Raw genomic sequence first — 20,156 nt, forward strand, 5'->3', positions numbered from 1 at the left:
GTTCGAGTTCAGTTTGGTGAAACCATTGTGGACTATAGCGACTGCAAAATTGGGTATTGCGGAACCTTACCAGGTTTAATAAGAACCTATAGGGGGGTTGTATTACCATGAGTTAGTATTTGGATTCAAGCAAAGAATGCTGAACTAGTCATTTTAGCCTTGAGGGATCTGTACTAACTAAAATAACCTTGCAGGGTCCACGGAGGACAAAGTTTGAGTAACAACAGCTTAGGTTGCCTATTGTTTAACTGACATCAAGCGCTGGCTTTTTTACTAAAAAACGAAGCGTTTTTTCTTTGCTCTGGTATGCTCTGGAACTGTTCTCAACATAAGTCTTATACATTGGAGGAAAATAGAAAAATATCAGCTTTTACATAATTATAAAGAGTACGTGTTTTATTTATTTGCTAGCTAATTGCAAATCAAAAGCTGGATAAGAAAAACCTGTTCCTTTGAGTGGGTTTAGGTACTATTACGCCACAAGACTGACGTCTCACATAACTTTACATGGTCTATTTTAAACCAGGGCGCAAGCGTCAGATACGCATCAAAGTGACACACAAAGATTGTAATTTTTTACAGAAAAAGAAAAGCAATGATATATCGGGCATTTTACAACAGGATCAATTTACGAGTGAGTTAAAGCACATGCGCGCAAATACTGTGTTTTAATCGTGGTTGAGTTAATACATTTATTGACCAACAAGGTGCGGGGCCTCTCCTTTTATAGGATTTCTGTTGCTCATTTAAACTTAATCATAGCGAAGTATATGCAATGCGTGTATTGCACATGATTGGCTTGTACCAAATTGATTGTTTTATGAAGGCGGTTTGGTAAGCGAGCTTATGTGGCACTGGGTGCTGGCTACTTTGCATCTGACTGCCTTCTTTCCCTTATTTTCTATTGATTGAAGTGAGAAACAGTTTGGTGAGACAAGCGTACGTAAGATACCTTGACCAAGCCTTTGATCAACTGTGCCTTTTGTTGAACTGATAGAATGTACAGGTGTTAAAGTTAAAGTTAGGAAAATGAAACGTATTTCCTTCGTTCTGTTATGCTGTGCTGGAACTTTGTTTCTCAGCAACTTCATGCACAAAACGATGATGGAGAAATACAAACGTCTTCATAGTTACTATGCGTGAGTATTTTTCACCCTAACCCAGACGTAAAGCCATATTGTTCCAGTTATAGATTATACTTTATACAATTTTATTTGATTAGTAGAAACCATGTTTCTATCAGAAATGCTTTTCCATACGCAACAGAAAAGCCATAGCCAATATGCTAAGCATTGTAGAGAAAACCCTTCGAACACTGTTGTGCTCTGTTTTATTTTAATAAGGCCTGCGTATTTCTAATATATGTGCTATTTTTTACCAGCTGTATCTCAGAAAATACAAATGTGCATATTTTTAGATCGGTGGACTCAAATAATTGACAATACCCCAACACATAACAAATTGTGTAGCTTCTAGTTTGTTGCTTAAGGCTGGCAACATCACATAACAACGCGTCAAACAACTAAGCAACTGCTTACAAACCTAGGAATTAACTTCGGTAATGGTCAACACAGACCAATTAAGACTTTTCGATTTTTTTAATTTGCACACATTCCGAGGATGCCAAAAAACAACGTTTTTGAGTCCACTCGCGACCGATAAGTTTGTAGTAGGCGAAGGTTAAACACAAAAACATAAAAACAATTGTCCTGTTTTTTTTAGAACTGCCAAAGAACCCACAGCCAAGCTTGTGATCTTGTTGGCCCAGACGCGTTCCGGGTCAAGCTTTCTTGGGGAGATATTCAACCAGAATCGTGAGGTTGCATACTTCTACGAACCACTTTATCCGTTTGGTGATTGCCCGCGAACTACAAACAACAGCATGGAAAATGAGGTTCTTGCGTATTTCCACAATGTACTTCGATACGACTTTAACGCAACCAAAGAACTGTACAGAAGAGCGTTCGAACAGCCGACAAGAAAGAAGGTGGAGAATGGGTGAGGGCGATGGTAAATAATGATTTGTAAATGAGATAAGACGCATACTGAAAATACACTCGCTCATATAAAAACGAAAAAGAGAAAGCTTTTATCATACAATGACGAATCGTGCATTAGTTTCAAAACAGAAATGTCTAATATTCCAGATGTCTACGAACAGGAGTGTGTTTTTCTGACTGTGGCAAGTGTGCTGGCTTCATTCATCGCAATAAGAGTGTGTGTCGTCCAACTAATTCAAACAAGTGTAGCGCCGAGACATTTCTTCAAAATGTGACCAATCTATCAAGGGCAGCTAAGCTGATAGCATTCAAGGTAGGTGGGAGATTATAATTGCGTTTCTGAAAAATGTTACTACTGTATTCTATATGTACATAGGTTTGCTACTTATGCGATATTAGCTGGATTGAAACCCTTCTCAAAAACCAAGACTATGATATTAAGATTGTTCATTTGGTTCGTGATCCACGAGCCATAGTAAACTCCAAAATTAACTACAAGGACAACCCAAACACTATTGAAGACAATAAAGCAAGGTTAGTGTCACCTTTTTTCTCATATCGTTAGAATTGTGTTGTTATAAAAATCAAATCGTAATGTGTAAAATGGCAAAAATTTAACTCCATACAATTTAGAATTTGGTCTTTACTTCCCATGGTTTTACATGTTACATATATTTACGTGTTGTGTACTGTTCAAAGTAGTATAACTTTGGAATGATAAATTTAGGTGCAGGATACTTGAGCGTGTAACACTTCGAATAAGAATGACAGTTCCGGGAAATTGCTGATTAGCATTTTATTATTTTGCAATTCGCATGTGAACAAACCGCTTCGTTTTAAACTTAAGCTAATTAAATATGGCGGAATCATCAGCTGGTGCTAAGTGAAACACTTAATTGGTTCGGCTTACATTCTGCCGGGTTGTATTTGGTTAAAATTCATGTCAACAGTTTTTGTGAATTTTGCTTTCAGCAAACTTACCACAGTAACATGTCAGCATGTGGAGACGATGACAAAATATGCTGACGAGAATTTAGTTGGCAGCAAACATTACCTTCGGGTAAGACACGAAGATTTTTCTCTGCATCCGATAGAAGGCACGGAGCGAATTTACAAATTTGTTGGTCTGCAAATGGCTGAAAACGTTCGCCAATGGCTCTTGAAAGCAACATCGTCGAAAAACGACAAAAGCCTTTCAAAGAAAAGTATGTTTGGCACCAAGAGAGATTCTTCCGAGGTTGTAGTGAGCTGGAGAAAGCAGTTGCTCCTGAAGCAAATCAAGTTGGTTCAGCAGCATTGTCATTCCTACATGTTGAGCTCCAACTATGCGGAATTTGAAGACGAAGCGTCCGCTCGTAATCTAAATGTTACAAGTTTTTGATATTATGCGCTTGACCAAAGCTGCTAATCACTAGCCCCGACACAAAAGTTCTTTAGTTGCTTCCACGCACACTGGAAGATACTATTACACCGGGTCGCAAAGTTTTTTCCAAACTTAATCCACATATCAGCCTATGTAACATCGATATCTGTGCGAATTTTAAAGCTACGATTTCGGGTAGTATTTCAACTCAAATATATAACCAAAAATAACAGGTAGTTGCCCTGTTCACATGTAACCATTAAAATTCGATCAGATTTGAATTCTACATAGACTTATATGTGGATCAGGCTTGACAAAAACTTTGTGACCCGGTGAAGTAGTATTTTTCACGCACAATGTTTCATTAGCCCTATCCAGCGGAACTTATAAGTAATAAACATCAACACTAACGGCGTAACGGAGCTCACGATAATTTGTATCATCTTCACAACCGGGCTTTCACAGGGAAACGGGTTCCATTCAGGGGAGGGATGGTAATTTTTTATGGTGCCGAGACGCTACGGTATGAATAACACAGATTACATGAGTAAAGAATGGACATCTTGCTTAAGTCACCTGCAGAGTTTCCGGAGTTCCGCTCAATCTCCCCAGAACTTTACCTCTGCTTCCGAAACAAAAAAATTGGGACATTGCAATTCTGTTTTTACCACAAATGACTTAACGGGAGGATTTAAATAATATTTTTTTATTCGTTTTATCGGACAATAACATATCCGCTGTCAATTGCTCTTGAATGGGGTTCAATGGCTTTCGCACCGTTTCATCTGTTAACCAGGGTGAATTTTGTATGAAAATATCACAAATGACTTAACGGGAGGATTTATTCAACGGCGCTTTAACACACAACAGTTTAAACAATATAATATACTCCATTCGCGGTTACGTTATCAGACAATAACACATCCGCTGTCAATTGTTCTTGTGTGGTTCATTGGCTGTCGCACCGTTTCCTCGTTCTAAGATAACCATTTGGCAAACAAGCTCTATCTGGTTGGAGTCCACATGTTATCCGTATTATACAGTTTCTTGTTTGTTAAAGTTCGAGTTCAGTTTGGTGAAACCATTGTGGACTATAACGACTGCAAAATTGGGTATTGCGGAACCTTACCAGGTTTAATAAGAACCTATAGGGGGGTTGTATTACCATGAGTTAGTATTTGGATTCAAGCAAAGAATGCTGAACTAGTCATTTTAGCCTTGAGGGATCTGTACTAACTAAAATAACCTTGCAGGGTCCACGGAGGACAAAGTTTGAGTAACAACAGCTTAGGTTGCCTATTGTTTAACTGACATCAAGCGCTGGCTTTTTTACTAAAAAACGAAGCGTTTTTTCTTTGCTCTGGTATGCTCTGGAACTGTTCTCAACATAAGTCTTATACATTGGAGGAAAATAGAAAAATATCAGCTTTTACATGATTATAAAGAGTACGTGTTTTATTTATTTGCTAGCTAATTGCAAATCAAAAGCTGGATAAGAAAAACCTGTTCCTTTGAGTGGGTTTAGGTACTATTACGCCACAAGACTGACGTCTCACATAACTTTACATGGTCTATTTTAAACCAGGGCGCAAGCGTCAGATACGCATCAAAGTGACACACAAAGATTGTAATTTTTTACAGAAAAAGAAAAGCAATGATATATCGGGCATTTTACAACAGGATCAATTTACGAGTGAGTTAAAGCACATGCGCGCAAATACTGTGTTTTAATCGTGGTTGAGTTAATACATTTATTGACCAACAAGGTGCGGGGCCTCTCCTTTTATAGGATTTCTGTTGCTCATTTAAACTTAATCATAGCGAAGTATATGCAATGCGTGTATTGCACATGATTGGCTTGTACCAAATTGATTGTTTTATGAAGGCGGTTTGGTAAGCGAGCTTATGTGGCACTGGGTGCTGGCTACTTTGCATCTGACTGCCTTCTTTCCCTTATTTTCTATTGATTGAAGTGAGAAACAGTTTGGTGAGACAAGCGTACGTAAGATAACTTGACCAAGCCTTTGATCAACTGTGCCTTTTGTTGAACTGATAGAATGTACAGGTGTTAAAGTTAAAGTTAGGAAAATGAAACGTATTTCCTTCGTTCTGATATGCTGTGCTGGAACTTTGTTTCTCAGCAACTTCATGCACAAAACGATGATGGAGAAATACAAACGTCTTCATAGTTACTATGCGTGAGTATTTTTCACCCTAACCCAGACGTAAAGCCATATTGTTCCAGTTATAGATTATACCTTATACAATTTTATTTGATTAGTAGAAACCATGTTTGTATCAAAAATGCTTTCCCATACGCAACAAAAAAGCCAGAGCCAATATGCTAAACATAGTGGAGAAAACGTTTCGAACACTGCTGTATTCATCATCAGTGCTGTAAGGTAACTGAGTTGCACAGCACTGCATATTAGCTCTGGCTTTTCTATTCTGTGTAATTTACTTCATGTTTTTCGCACCTAAATGCTTACCTGATCCAATGACAAGCTCTATTTCATTTTGATATAGTCAGGCTTACCAAACCGTGCATATTTCTAATATAAGGTTCACAGGCTTCGCAGCCAAGGCATTGCAGCCAAGCTGGATCAGCAACTTTTCCCGACAAGTCGGAGCGAGATCTGAAAAATCAAGCTCCCGGTATTTCTAATATATGTGCTATTTTTTACGAGCTGCATCCAGAAAATACAAATGTGCTTATCTTTAGAGCGGTGGAATCTAATAATTGACAATACCCTATCACAAAACAAATTGTGTAGCTTCTCGTTCGTTGATTAAGACTGGAAACATCACATAACAACGCGTCTAACAACTAAGCAACTGCTTACAAACCTAGTAATTCACTTCGGTAATGGTCAACACTGACCAATCACCACTTTTCGACTTTTACTATGCACACATCCCGAGGATGCCAAAAAACAACGTTTTTGAGTCCACTCGCGACCGATAAGTTTGTAGTAGGCGAAGGTTAAACACAAAAACATAAAAACAATTGTCCTGTTTTTTTTAGAACTGCCAAAGAACCCACAGCCAAGCTTGTGATCTTGTTGGCCCAGACGCGTTCCGGGTCAAGCTTTCTCGGGGAGATATTCAACCAGAATCGCGAGGTTGCATACTTCTACGAACCACTTTATCCGTTTGGTGATTGCCCGCGAACTACAAACAACAGCATGGAAAATGAAGTTCTTGCGTATTTCCACAATGTACTTCGATACGACTTTAACGCAACCAGAGAACTGTACAGAAGAGCGTTCGAACAGCCGACAAAAAAGAAGGCGGAGAATGGGTGAGGCCGATGGTAAATAATGATTTGTAAATGTGACACCATACATACTGAGGTAAATATTCGCTCTCATTTCTGAACCAAGTGCAACTTATTAACTATTTGTATGGCGAATATTAGTATTATCTTGGAAAAAGATGAAGCTTTTATCATATAACAAGGTATTTTATGTCGTGTTTTGTCGCATGATGAAACAACACAGGGACATAATAACACATCTTCTGTGAAAATCAGCTATCGCGATTTTGGACCTTTTCGGCCAAACAAGTTTCTATTTTAAGACGAATCATTTATTACTTCAAAAACGAACGTCATATATTCCAGATGTCTACGAACAGGAGTGTGTTTTTCTAACTGTGGCAAGTGTGCTGGCTTCATTCATCGCAATAAGAGTGTGTGTAGTCCAACTAATTCAAACAAGTGTAGCACCGAGACCTTTCTTCAAAACGTGACCAATCTATCGAGGGCAGCTAAGCTGATAGCATTCAAGGTGGGAGTTTAGCATTGCATTCCTGTAAAATGTTACTACTGTATTTTGTATTTGTACATAGGTTTGCTACTTATGCGATATCAGCTGGATTGAAACCCTTCTCAAAAACCAAGACTATGATATTAAGATTGTTCATTTGGTTCGTGATCCACGAGCTATAATAAACTCCAAAATTAACTACAAGGACAACCCAAAAACTATTGAAGACAATAAAGCAAGGTGTGTGTCACCTTTTTTCTCATATCGTTAGAATTGTGTTGTTATAAAAATCAAATCGTAATGTTTAAAATGGCAAAAATGTAACTCCATACAATTTAGAATTTGGTCTTTACTTCCCATGGTTTTACATGTTACATATGTTTACGTGTTGTGTACTGTTCAAAGTAGTATAACTATGTATGATAAATTTAGGTGCAGGATACTTAAGCGTGTAACACTTCGAATAAGAATGCCAGTTCTTGGAATTTGCTGATTAGCATTTTATTATTGCAATTCGCATGTGAACAAACCGCTTCGTTTTAAACTTAAGCTAATTAAATATGGCGGAATCATCAGCTGGTGCTAAGTGCAACACTTTATTGGTTTGGCTTACATTCTGCCGGGTTGCATTTGGTTAAAATTCATGTCAACAGTTTTTGTGAATTTTGCTTTCAGCAAACTTACCACAGTAACATGTCAGCATGTGGAGACGATGACAAAATATGCCGACGAGAATTTAGTTGGCAGCAAACATTACCTTCGGGTAAGACACGAAGATTTTTCTCTGCATCCGATAGAAAGCACGGAGCGAATTTACAAATTTGTTGGTCTGCAAATGGCTGAAAACGTCCGCCGTTGGCTTTTGGAAGCAACATCGTCGAAAAACGATAAAAGCCTTTCAAAGAAAAGTATGTTTGGTACAAGGAGAGATTCTTCCGAGGTTGTGGTGAGCTGGAGAAAGCAGTTGCTCCTGAAGCAAATCAAGTTGGTTCAGCAGCATTGTCATTCCTACATGTTGAGCTCAAACTATGCGGAATTTGAGGACGAAGCGTCCGCTCGTGACCTTAGTATAACAAGTTTTTGAGATTACGTGATACCATGAGGTGAATAAATCTCGAAAATATTTTCTTGTTTTTTTGTACTTTTCGTGTAAACGCCTTTTCCTGAAGTTGTCCAGTTATTGTAAAATTACTAATTTCTCTTTTTATTCTGCAAATAGTTTTTTGTTTTGTTTACCACTTGGTGACAGTAGTGATTAAAAATATACTCAGTTGAAATTGGTCTCACTAATCTTCGTCATTGGCGTACACAGGGCTATGGTCCTCTCAAATATTTCAAGATTTCAAGATTCAAAATTGTGAAATATCCAATTTGCACCTAATTATTTTCTGCTACGTGTTGAAAAATAAAATCTTCTAATTTCCTTCCTTTTTACGTGGGACATCGCTTTGCTTCTTTCGTAAATTTGTTGAATTTAGGCTGGAATCCTTGATAATAATTATATAATTTGATGATAAAGGTATGTGTTGACACACATATTATTTCAGCGCATGTGTAGAAAAGTACATCATGGCTGGACATCAGACATACAAATTAATGAGTTCCATAAAGGAAGATGCACCACTACGACAGCATTATAACATGACGCTATAGACAATTCAAAGCCAAAATGGGGGTCAACATCAGTGGGGGATTAAGAATCTGTTTATCCTAAGGCCCCTCCCTTGTGGGCCTAATTATTTATTCAGCACTGGATGTCACAATTTACAAAAAAACACCTGATCGGGATTCCCCGGCTCACGATAACTTGGATTCGAGTCCAGGTTGGATAAATATCTGGTTGACGATTCTGATACTTCATCAAAGAGTTATTTCTACTACAGATATCGAGTGGCAGATACCCAAATCGCTGTTTATTAAGTACTATAACATATTGTAACAATATCGTGTAGTTGGGCGAAACAGTTAAAACTGATCTATGGTGCGAAATGGCTACACTGTACACCCCACAACTTTACCCGTCACGGTCTTCTATATGATGGTTTCAGGACATGTTTAGCAACAAACGTACATCTGTATTGTGAAGTAAGCTGCTTTTTGAACTGCATGACTCATTCACTTTTTACGTGGGTTTTAAACGCCGTGCACGAAGTTAATGACCTTCGAGCATTAACGACGGAATCGATTAGCGAACGCTTTGACGCACGACCGCTCCAACTGTTTATTCGCGGTTGCGTTCCAGAACTTATCGCCAAATATTGCGTTGCTTCTCCATTGAGAGTAAAATGCGATCTTCTGCGAAAATATTGCAACATTCACTGCCTTCAATTCAACTCTATGCTTACATACGGTCTTACAAGAAGAACGGCCTAAAATTTCGGCCCTTTAAAATCTATTAACAAAGCTAAATAACAACGTCATGTATTCGACCACTAATATTTTGCCAAAACAGCTGATTATTATTGAGGTCGCAACCAAGGAGAAAATGGGGCGTCATGGAAAATTATGACTTCACCGAATTTTACTGCTCTAAATTATTATTGGCTTGGAGATAGCGGCAGCGCTTATGCTTTTGTTCACAAGTCGATGATTACGCATAAATTTTCCAGTGTTCAGAATTGTCCCACTTCAAAATTTCTCCCAGACAACGTAAATTGGCGGAATACTAAATAGATCAAAGACAATTCTTTTTTGATATTGTTATGGTGGATATTGTGTTGTTGTCCACTACCATGTATGCTATTGCGTTCAAGTACAGTTGTTATAGTCTCTTGAGAACTTACCTCGTAAAATTCTGACTAAAAACTTCACTAATCCCATTGACGTGGAGACGCACAAAGTGTTTCATGGAAAACCATGTCGTCACCTTACAAGGATTTAATCGTAAACCCACGGGCTATAGAAAATATCAAAGTAGTGTTAATTTGATTTTCATTGGTACTGAACTTACAGTACATACTGTTTTGTTTAAGCCAGTCTGTCCGGTTTATGTGTACATTACGTACACTGTGACACAAACCTTAATCAGATTTATCCATCTCAAAGAGCAGTACTCAGTCTCCCGCTGATTGTATCGCCATGTTTATGTTATGGTGTTTGGAGGGGAAGACATTAACTTGCTTCTTGCTCACTGTGTTACCATGCAGTTTGCGTAAGAAAGAGGCCTTTGAGTGGTAACAGAAGAGTTAGCGGCATTACCTCATTATCGTCATTGGCGCCATGTCAAACCTACTTCTGGCACAAGACAGATGAACCCGAAGCATTTTACGTCCAATACATGGCTCACGGGTACGTTTCTAGCGCTAGTCATTGTCTTCAATGCGCGACGGTAATCACAGTGCAAGGTTCAGCACAACTGGTACATTGTTTCGTCCCATCTGATCGGGTCACGCCAATTAAACAGGACGTCGATCACAAGAGGTCGAAAATAGGTTCTGACGACAGGGTGAGCTGCATTGACTTGTTGTTCCGGCACCTCAAGGCCAACTTTGGCCTCTCCGGGTGGTAATGGCGCTAATTGGCTTTGTGTAATTCTGCATGTACGTCATTTGGGTCTTAAGGCGTGAGGTGCTTTCGCGTGCGCCGGCGCACGATATGATCAAGCGGTGTGCGTGTGAATGGCGTTTTTGACAACACGCAATCACCGCAGCTAATCACAGTGGCCGTGGTACATGCAGTAGAAGGTTGAAGGTGACAATCAAAGTGATGAGACCGCTGAGGTGGCGTTGGCGCTTGCCTTCTTGCAGCTGAAAACCTCTTGTTTTGCACGTGTGTACTTGACAAACCAAGCGTGCTTTGTGCACGGCATTTACAGTGCGAATTGTCAAAATGCCATGGCCTTTTCCCTATCTACAACAATAAAACCTTGAGAATGAGGTTCACAGACGAGCCAATAGCATTAAGTAACCTTGACCACGACCTATGGCAAACTTATTGCTTTGAAAACGCAAATCCCCTTATTCCATCTATGACACGATACCATGTACAAAAAAAATTTGGCCAACAGGTCAACAACCGCTGTATTTATTGTTTGATATGTTGGGCGTTCACTGTAAGTTTAGGAACTTGGTATTCCACTTTTGACAGGCGCTAAATTTTTTATCAGCTGTGTGCTTTCCGCGCAAAATTGCAAACGGCTTTTGTCGCACTGAAGCCATACGCGATCTGCCTCGTCCACGGAAATCACACATTTGTTACATTCTTAATGGTGACCGACCTTGACATGTGTGACAAGTTCAATTGCAACTACACAAGTTACGATGCTTTCAACGTGAGTTTCACACTCGACAAGCCATCGGTAAATGCTTCAGGCCTGCATGCTATTGTGACGGGCTCAAGTGGTCGGCAATTCGCACGTGCTGGTCCGCTAAGTGAATTTGCGTCCTTGGCGCCAAATCAAAGGCGAAACCGCATTTACGTCGAACTCGAGATTGATGGTCGTTAGCCCAACTTCAAATGTTGTTGCATGTTTGGTGAAATCTATAGGATTACAACCAAAAACCGATATCCGACTATTCGATAAAATCGAATTCGATTATGCAAGTATAGACAAAATGGAAAACTTAACAAATATGACACAACCAAAATATCTACTAAAATGCAAGCCATAATTATATGGGGTCTTGGGTTATTCTGAAAGTTCATAACCGTATCCCACGTTCCTAAATGGGTCAGATACATACAAGCGCAAATAAAGTATGTATCCAGGGTGATACCCATGTGATTCCATATTGGTGCGTCCTTGTAACATTGTTGGAGCGACGTAAGGTTGCTTCCACAGCACACGTTTGTCCTTTCATGACAAAACTATCAATTATTGCAGTGATAAAAACGGAATATCAATATTTTCAAATTTTATCCAATATTTTTAGGGCGGGCTTTTTAACATATTGTAGTGGATGGATGCATAGTCGGTTCATGAGATGGGTTATGCTTCTCCGACCATGTTTAGGTTTAGAGCAAAAAGAGTGTAACCGACTCTTCGCATGCAAAGGTTGCCGATTGCGAAACCTGTAGTCAGACGGTTACTGTGTTGTGCACATTGACCTGCAATTCATGGCATATCAACCACGTTTTTTCCTGCCGGTTCGGGGTAATCAAAAGTTAATCAAAAATTTTCATATTGGCTGAGACTGCCAATTTACAGGTGCACTCTTAAAGTCTCCAAATCGATAACAAGACTCAAAATACAAAAAGGCGATCACATATATTGGTACTGTACAGTAATGCTAGAGCAAAAATGCCACACGATTTAATAAATAAAAGGCAAGCGGTCAAGACACACAGAAAAGACTTGTGGTTAGGGCACACCCTAAACTACAACAGATAAGAAAACAACGCAAGTATTTCGCACGCAATGCACAGCAATTGATGTGAAGCAACATTGAAGATTTCCGCGGGTTTTAAATGACTGATAATATTTCTATGTTTGGAGGCGAAAAATAACCATTGCCTATAAAATCCTGCAAAGGAAAGTGCAATTTAAATTCGGAATGAACTAATTAACATGGATGTGAAAATTTGGTAAAAGGAAAGCCATTGCACCATGTTACAGACATAATGACAATTTTCCGACTGCTGAGTAACTGAGCTTCGACAAAAAAAAATATTTTAAATATTACAACTGTTATAACCATGAACAACATCAAAATTCAACGAATAAATGTTATATCATAACACAAAACACTAAAACAAAAACTGTATGTTGACCTTAGTGACTGAATGACCCACGATACGCACTTCCGCAATATAGAATAAACATGCGGTTCCTCGTGGATTTCGTGAACTTTTGTGGCAAGTATGTAAAGCAACAATGTAAAAAAAGTTTGCAGTCAATCAAAAAATACAAACACTAATAAAAACACGTAGAAAGCAACAAAATATACGAAATTCCCATCCGGAATGCATAACACAGTGCCTTGGAAGACAGGAGCTCAACTTTCCACTGGCATGCGGCGGTAACTTTGGCGCGTATTCTTCGGCAGCGCATTGGCTGGACGACAGTTTCTGTGGCAACGACAGCTCATCACCACCATAACATTCTTGTTGAAGCGAGATCCACTTGGACACTGAAATCGCATACTCGTTGTGCGGATATTTCTTGGCGTGCAGCATCTGACAAAAACATAATAGAGATATGAGGAATCTGCAGGAATCAACTTGTGCTGCTTAATAGACATATCTTTCTGTTACGTATCTGAGGCATACTTCTTGGGTAGAAGTCTCGAGAGAAGTTAGGAAAGTAATATTGACTTGAGAATATTTGTTGATGACCTGCAAGTTGTCATACTATAAGTTTGCCTTTTTCTGTGCACATATTTGAAACTACGATTGCCATTTGCCACATTGTCCCCAACTGTCACCACTTCTGTGCTTGACAGAAACTTGGAGCAATTTTACTGTTGGCGCGAATTTTTTTGGCAGCTATGCCGTCTTTGTTCTTGGAAAAACCGCAAAATGTATATATGCGGTCAACCCGCGTAAACGAAGGCCAACATGTGTCAAATGAATTAATGGCCTGCTGTACAACGTTCCAAGCCGCATGGTTTGACATTCTTTGCTAACAAACAACATTATTGGCTCGCGTTATACTTCGTTACAGCAAGTAGCACTGAAGACACTTTGTACAACAGGCATTCGTAACATTTGCGGTACATCGCTTGAGCGCATGTCACTTGAGGCATGGCTTTGACACGATCTTGGCATGACGCTTATCTGTGCATTGTTTCCAACTTGTTCATTCTGCGGTTCGGGAAATACCCTTCAATCGGCATTTCGATTATTTCCACTATTTCGGACCATAGAAATAATAAACCACGTGAGTTAATTGGACGACTGGGAAAGTCTGAACATTGCATTAAAGTTTATGCCTTCTGCAGGCTGAGCTACTGCCATGAAAGTTTTGATCCACCAAAGAAGTATGTTTTACATAGCAATGTGAAGCATATATTCAAAGCATTAGGAGCCCATAGGTGTATGAACAAAAAGCTACCTTAACGTTTTTATCAGTTTTATGTTTTGCACAGGGCATTCAATTTGCGGTGAATTTTTGAGGTTATAGGCCATAACAATCCAATCGCTCGGCCTGACTATTACTATCATTTTTTAATTTGAAGTGAACACAAAAATTAATATAAAGGTGAGATATAGTTTTGTTGGACCAGGTAAAAACGGTTAAAGAAAGAAATTTTCAAAGCAATGCTATTATTAGTTTAATTTGCCAATGTACTTGTTTCTCCAACCAAAAACAATTTATGTATTGCATAACGCACCGCGGTACAAGGACATTCGTCCCGATTTGTAATTTCCAATATACAGTACAATTTACCTGTCTTTGTCGAGGCAGAGGCCGCAGTACTTTAGTCGATGTCTTTTAACACTCTGGCAACCGGCGTATTGCACATGAACTTTTTTTGGTGAACGACGAAACTTGCTGCAACGCCTGCCGTGCTACATACAAATATTTCGAATTACCGATTGCTTTTCAGGGGTAATATGTACGTATAGCTCGATATTGTGTGGGACAAAACTTGGAAAAACTTGTATGTTACAAATATTTATTGTTCTATGATAGACAATATAATTGTCGGGTTTATCTTTACTGGTAAACAGCTTACACTGCCCCGAAGTAAAAAACATTTGAAATATTGTGACTATCTGCACAGATTGAAGATTTTATGTACGTTTAGCAAAAATGTTATGAAAAAAAATTATCAAAAAAATTGTTTGTTATATTTATTTTACCTATACGGGATGCGGCCAGGGTTTCAACTCACCTTAGGCTTAAATAGCTTCGTTTCACCACACGGCCTCACGAGGCAAAGTCTCGTCTCCCTTTTCAGACGGCACTCGGCATTCGCATTCGATACTCTCATAGAAATACCGAGGCCGCACGATTTTGAACACGAACTCCACAGCGACATGCTCTCCTGACAATCGGATTTGACCCTCTGCGGCACGGAGACTTGGGTGACTGTGGAGGCCAAGCATATGGCGTTTAGAAGGCAGGCAAGCGGAAAAAACCCGCACACTTTCGCTGTAGGTTTCATGACACTTCGGTCTTATACAAATCACAGGGATTTTCAAATAGTACGTTCAGGAATTACGTAGTACGCTATATGGGTTTGTTCTGTAGGCAAACACGACAAAGCTTGTTAAGACAGAAAAAGTTATGGAATAAAGCAGTGAATCTCATTTCTTTGCAAAAGAAATCCTCTTAAATCATTTTAGTCATCACAACTTAATAAGAACTTCTTGTCGCTTATACAGTCTGCGGTATTATTATACACAGTTCGCACTAATGCTTCAATTAGACTTTATTTCCAATCGACGTACCCACGTTTTACAAACACCTACATACATGAGCTGTCAACTTCAAATCCTTGTGCGACATTTACCTCATACCGTATTCAAAAATTATGTTACATGTGCTGTCTAGTAAAAAAACAAAACCGGCAACCAAATGCAGCCATAAATTGCTATATATAGGCCTGATGGTGGCCATATTCTGCGAGCGGAAGTCTTTCAAGCATGGGAAGACCTACTCTCAACTGGCAAACAATCTCAATATCGACGCCGCACTGGCACATCGCCCGCGACCTGCAAAAAAGCCCACCATGGTGGTGCACAGGTCAAACGAATGCCTGTCAGCAAATACTATACTCGCTGACCGCAGCTCTGTTGCTCCGGAAGCTTTCCTTTTGATTTGAAACTGTCTCTGTGAGCCACCCGCACAGATGCAAGCGCATTCAATGGCGCCTGCGAAGTGCTGACGGGTATGAAGCAACGAGCGCCGATGATATGGTGCCGAGCATTTATACGACGGCGTATGAAGGCGCGCACTAAGCCTCTTCGCAATTACGTCACAGCAATGGCGACTTGGTCCATATTGAACTCGCTTATGGATCATGCCGTCGTCAGGCTTAATTACGCGAACTGAGTCATTTCCAAGGGTTCGTCTGGAATCACAAAGCGTTATTATGGTCGTTCCTGAATCACCGTCCTGCCCCTGAGCGCACTTGACGCGTCTGCGTTAATTGTTGGTTAAACGTGCGCCACTATCACCGGAAAATCTTACCTTAAAAACACTGGTCTCTATACTGTTTACAAAGTTCGCCTTTTGATTAGTATCGATCACGAGAATTCGAAAACACGTACAAATGTTTCTTTATAGGAGTTACGACGTCCTCTCTATGCAAAAAATCAAGTTGGTTTACCGTTGCGCAAGCGCTTCTGCTTCCTGTCACCGATCCCCTGCGAAGTCTCAGTAAAATAGTATAGAAAAATGGTCGAACCCTTGGCCACTTGCCCCCGGTGTTCCGACTTCACCGTGCGCCAAAAATAAACTCGTTAAGTCTCTTTTACAATCTCAGGACGGCAATTTTGTTGACGGTTTTATGTCCTGTCGCTGAGAACGCGCGCGCTTTCAAAAGATGTATCAGCTGCTTGCGCGGAACGCCGAGAGCAGTTATAAATACGCGCCGGCATTCGGTCCCAATTCCCCGCCAAAATGAGCGCGAATGGCATTTAAGAGAGTGACGCATGCGGGCAGTTAATTGTCATTGCGTTTGTACAACTGCCTGAAGCGTGATTTCGCCTCTTGCCCCGACAAGCGTCATATTTTCAATTTTCCAATTCGCCAAGATTTACGCCGGTTCAAGGGTCTAGTCACAACGGCAAATGAGCTGCCGAGGAGCAATTTAATTCAGGTTGGAATTTCACAAATTCCGCGAAGGAATACTTGCTTTTGTTAAGGATTTCAAGGGCGTGCTTATGAATGGAGAGAATGCAGGCAATTTAAGCTCTTAGTACCGCGATTTTGATAAACGACATCATCAAGTATTTCTATAAAACATACCTTTGCTGATCAAACTCGAATAGCAATTTCATGAAAAATACTCGTAAATTTGCATTGCGCGTTAAAAAAAAATATGATGAGCGCATTTAAAGTTAATGAAACTAAATAAGACTACACGCCAGAATCGTTGAGGTGAATACGATTTAATCTTCCCAATCGCGCAAATATCGCAAGTACTTCTCTTAGGCATTTGCATTCTTGCGGCCTCTACACACAGATTGCATCTGAACAAAGCTGTTTTCAGCCATTAAGAGGAATATCCTAAGCATGAGCTTTAGATAAACGAGTGAAACCAATGTTGTTGTAACGACATTTTCATGTCTTTCATCTTGCATCTGCTCTTATCGTCCGGACAATATGATTAAATAGATTCCATCTGCCAGTGAAATCATGTCCATTACATCATCGAAAAATTTGCCACACACTGACGTGGCCAAAATAAAAGGCACATTTGAAACCTACTTTAAGCTTTTAGGTGCGCCAAGGTAAACATACAAAGCTATTCCATTATTGCGTGACATCATAGGGGCAAAAAATTCATAGATTTGTAAACGTTTTGGTTCCTAAGTCACCGTCCATGCACGTCGCATATTTTTAGCTTGATGTGGTTTATGGACCTTGCGCAACGTTAGCACACAGATAAATGTATTTTTACCTGGTATTAGGTTGGTTTGGGACCATGAATCAGCCGGGCGGTTTGGTTCGTCAATATAAGAAAACTGATAATCAATCAGTTCATCGCCATCATTCCACTCCTCATCGTCATAAAAATCTTCATCTCTAGCGACGTTGGTGGTCAAAGGGTCCGCTTCAGGCACAAAGGAAAGTCCGCTTTCAGGATCGGTAACGTTCAGCGTGATTTCGCCATTTTCAACCATTTCACTCCAGTAAGTCTCGTCGGCGGGAAGCGGGTGGTCACCTGACTCGTCCTCGCACGTCCATTGGCTGCAGCACTCGCCCTCAACGGACTGGAGACGGGCATTAGGGCAAGCTTCAGCTTTTGGTGGTTGGACCTCGTGCGGGCAATTAGGGACGCACCCGATGTCGCCTTGCAAACACCAACATCTCATCCGGCAAGAAGGCTCGAACATAGAACCGCTCGGGATGCGGTCTTCGTTATACCAGCACGGCTGACCACTCTGGACTGTAATAAACTCAAGTTATAGATTTTGTTTTAGTGACAGTTTTCACTTTTAAATTATTTCTGCGTAATTTTGATGTAATTTTTGTGACCGTTTACTTTTTACAACATTATATGCGTCTAAAAATCCACAAAGACCCACTTAACGTAAGCGCATAAAATGTTAAAATCGTAAATAAAATGTTTTAATGTTTAAAATGGTATTCCTGATTGTGTTGGAGGCCTTGCTGACGAAAAAAACAGTTTTGGCAAAATCATAATTTGACGTATGACAAAATTCAAAACCACGGTGCTGCCAGACTTCTAAAATTGGCTAAAGTTATCGCGATAAAAGACCAGGTTATAATATTATGACCATTTCGGCACATATTGTGAAACATCAGTAGATAAATGCTTCTAATCAGGTGGCGGAAAAGGAAGTTTGGTGTCGAATACCAGAAGCGCGAAATTGCGCGCCGCAAAAATTGAAATATTCTAAACCGAGAGGAAATTGGTCTTTTCATATTATCGCACGCGATCGAAAGATTCGAGTTTTATTGTCACGTTTTCCACCTTTGATTTCGGGTTCTTAGTGAAGTTCGCAACAATTGTAAGTGTGCTGTAAGTAAAATTGTCATATAACACTGCAAGAGTCAGTCTATGTTGTTCGGCGTTGACCGATTGGCCTGTCTATTACGTAAAAGCATATATCCTAAAAAACTCAATTATTATTTATGTATTTCAATCAAAAAAATCAGACCGATGTGTACTGTCTGCCAATCTGTGTGTTTTCGTCCGGATATTGTACATGTAGTGTTCCAATATTTTTTAAAGGTACTTTAACTTTAATTAAGAAAACTAAAAGGACCCATTTTACATAAAACATATAAAATTATAGCATAAGTTTTTGCCGAAACGTCTAAAATAAATAAAACATGCCAATGTTTTCTGCACAATGGAGCCAGCCTTTCTGTTTTCAAACTTATAAGCAAATCTGTAAAAAATGTTCCATACTGTAACCTTTTGCAAAGAAATCAGACTCAAAATCACTTACCCGTGCAGATTCCTTGCTCAGAATCACGGCTCCTGGAATGGTCGCAAAACAGTCCCCTGTGTGTATCGCACACGTGTTGCTGATAATTGCAACTTTCGCCTATTTGTCGGGCGCACACTCTGCAGCAGTTACATCCGTCTGTCAGCAGACTCACACCGACCGGACAAGATGAAGGCTCGTCTTCACAATCGCACTCTGCTGGACATCCGTTGGAAAACTGCAGAAATAGGCGATAATAATTGGTGGAGCTAACTGCGCGAAACAGTTGGTGCAAATACTCTACGTAAAGCTACCAATGTTCCACTACAAATCAATAAATTTAACTTTTGGATCTGATCGTTAACACGCAATACACAAATTCTGTGAGCTGCATATAGATGGCCATTGTTCCCACCAATAAAATTCACATTTTTGGCTATCATGCTTATTTGTACGGAATATACGATTACAGAAATTTACGAAATCGAGATTGAGGAAAAGTCAATTCTTTTCAATGGGGCAAGATAAAAATCATTTTCTATTGCAAATCAAACATAAAATTACCGCTTACAACAAGTTTTTGCTTTTAAGTTGTACACTGCACATAATAACATAACAACAATTGTGATTTTTGCTTTGCACTTAAGCGAGACCAAGTAATCAAATACTTTTTGCTATCTTTGGTTTCAATAAATATTTGTGCGTCAAATGTATTGCCGTTTTTTGACACATAATTACATTTTATAGGAAAGATAAACAGGAAATAATGTAGTAAAACTTACCCTCGTCGTGAGTAAAACCGTTACAAAAAGGCAAAATAAAAGTTTCATCATTCTCTTTTTCTAATAGACAGATAACTGTAAAGTACAATAAATTTATAAAAAAAAATGCTTTTAAATCACTTATTTTGACCAAGAAAATCAGGCCTGGCTAGCATTTACAATTTTAACACTTTCACTTCTGTCACCCTTAGCTTCACAGAGAAACGGGGGCCAAATTTAAGCCTTTTATAGTGCT

General features: G+C 39.5%; 3 protein-coding genes across 3 annotated transcripts; 2 read left to right on the forward strand and 1 right to left on the reverse strand.

Annotated features, from left to right (window-relative positions):
* The first annotated feature begins 1,029 nt into the window (after positions 1-1,029).
* Positions 1,030-3,689, forward strand: LOC145913877 (carbohydrate sulfotransferase 1-like). Its single transcript, XM_083001641.1, has 5 exons — positions 1,030-1,139; positions 1,723-1,998; positions 2,148-2,313; positions 2,377-2,534; positions 2,973-3,689. Exons 1-5 carry the CDS (start codon positions 1,030-1,032, stop codon positions 3,379-3,381), a joined length of 1,119 nt encoding a protein of 372 aa, XP_082857767.1. The 3' UTR covers positions 3,382-3,689.
* Positions 3,690-5,667: 1,978 nt separating this feature from the next.
* LOC145913880 (carbohydrate sulfotransferase 1-like) lies at positions 5,668-8,214 on the forward strand. The gene is made up of 5 exons (XM_083001646.1): positions 5,668-5,765; positions 6,389-6,664; positions 6,986-7,151; positions 7,213-7,370; positions 7,806-8,214. The coding sequence occupies exons 1-5, from the start codon at positions 5,668-5,670 to the stop codon at positions 8,212-8,214; spliced, it is 1,107 nt and encodes a 368-aa protein (XP_082857772.1).
* Positions 8,215-12,330: 4,116 nt separating this feature from the next.
* LOC145913882 (CCN family member 1-like) lies at positions 12,331-19,998 on the reverse strand. The gene is made up of 6 exons (XM_083001648.1): positions 19,922-19,998; positions 19,161-19,377; positions 17,642-18,130; positions 14,906-15,102; positions 14,458-14,579; positions 12,331-13,244 (listed from the first exon to the last, which is right to left on the reverse strand). The coding sequence occupies exons 1-6, from the start codon at positions 19,970-19,972 to the stop codon at positions 13,064-13,066; spliced, it is 1,257 nt and encodes a 418-aa protein (XP_082857774.1). The 5' UTR covers positions 19,973-19,998; the 3' UTR covers positions 12,331-13,063.
* Between the last annotated feature and the right edge of the window lie 158 nt (positions 19,999-20,156).

This window comes from Ascidia mentula, chromosome 9, assembly GCF_947561715.1.
Source record: "Ascidia mentula chromosome 9, kaAscMent1.1, whole genome shotgun sequence".
In the NCBI taxonomy this organism is placed as follows: domain Eukaryota; kingdom Metazoa; phylum Chordata; class Ascidiacea; order Phlebobranchia; family Ascidiidae; genus Ascidia; species Ascidia mentula.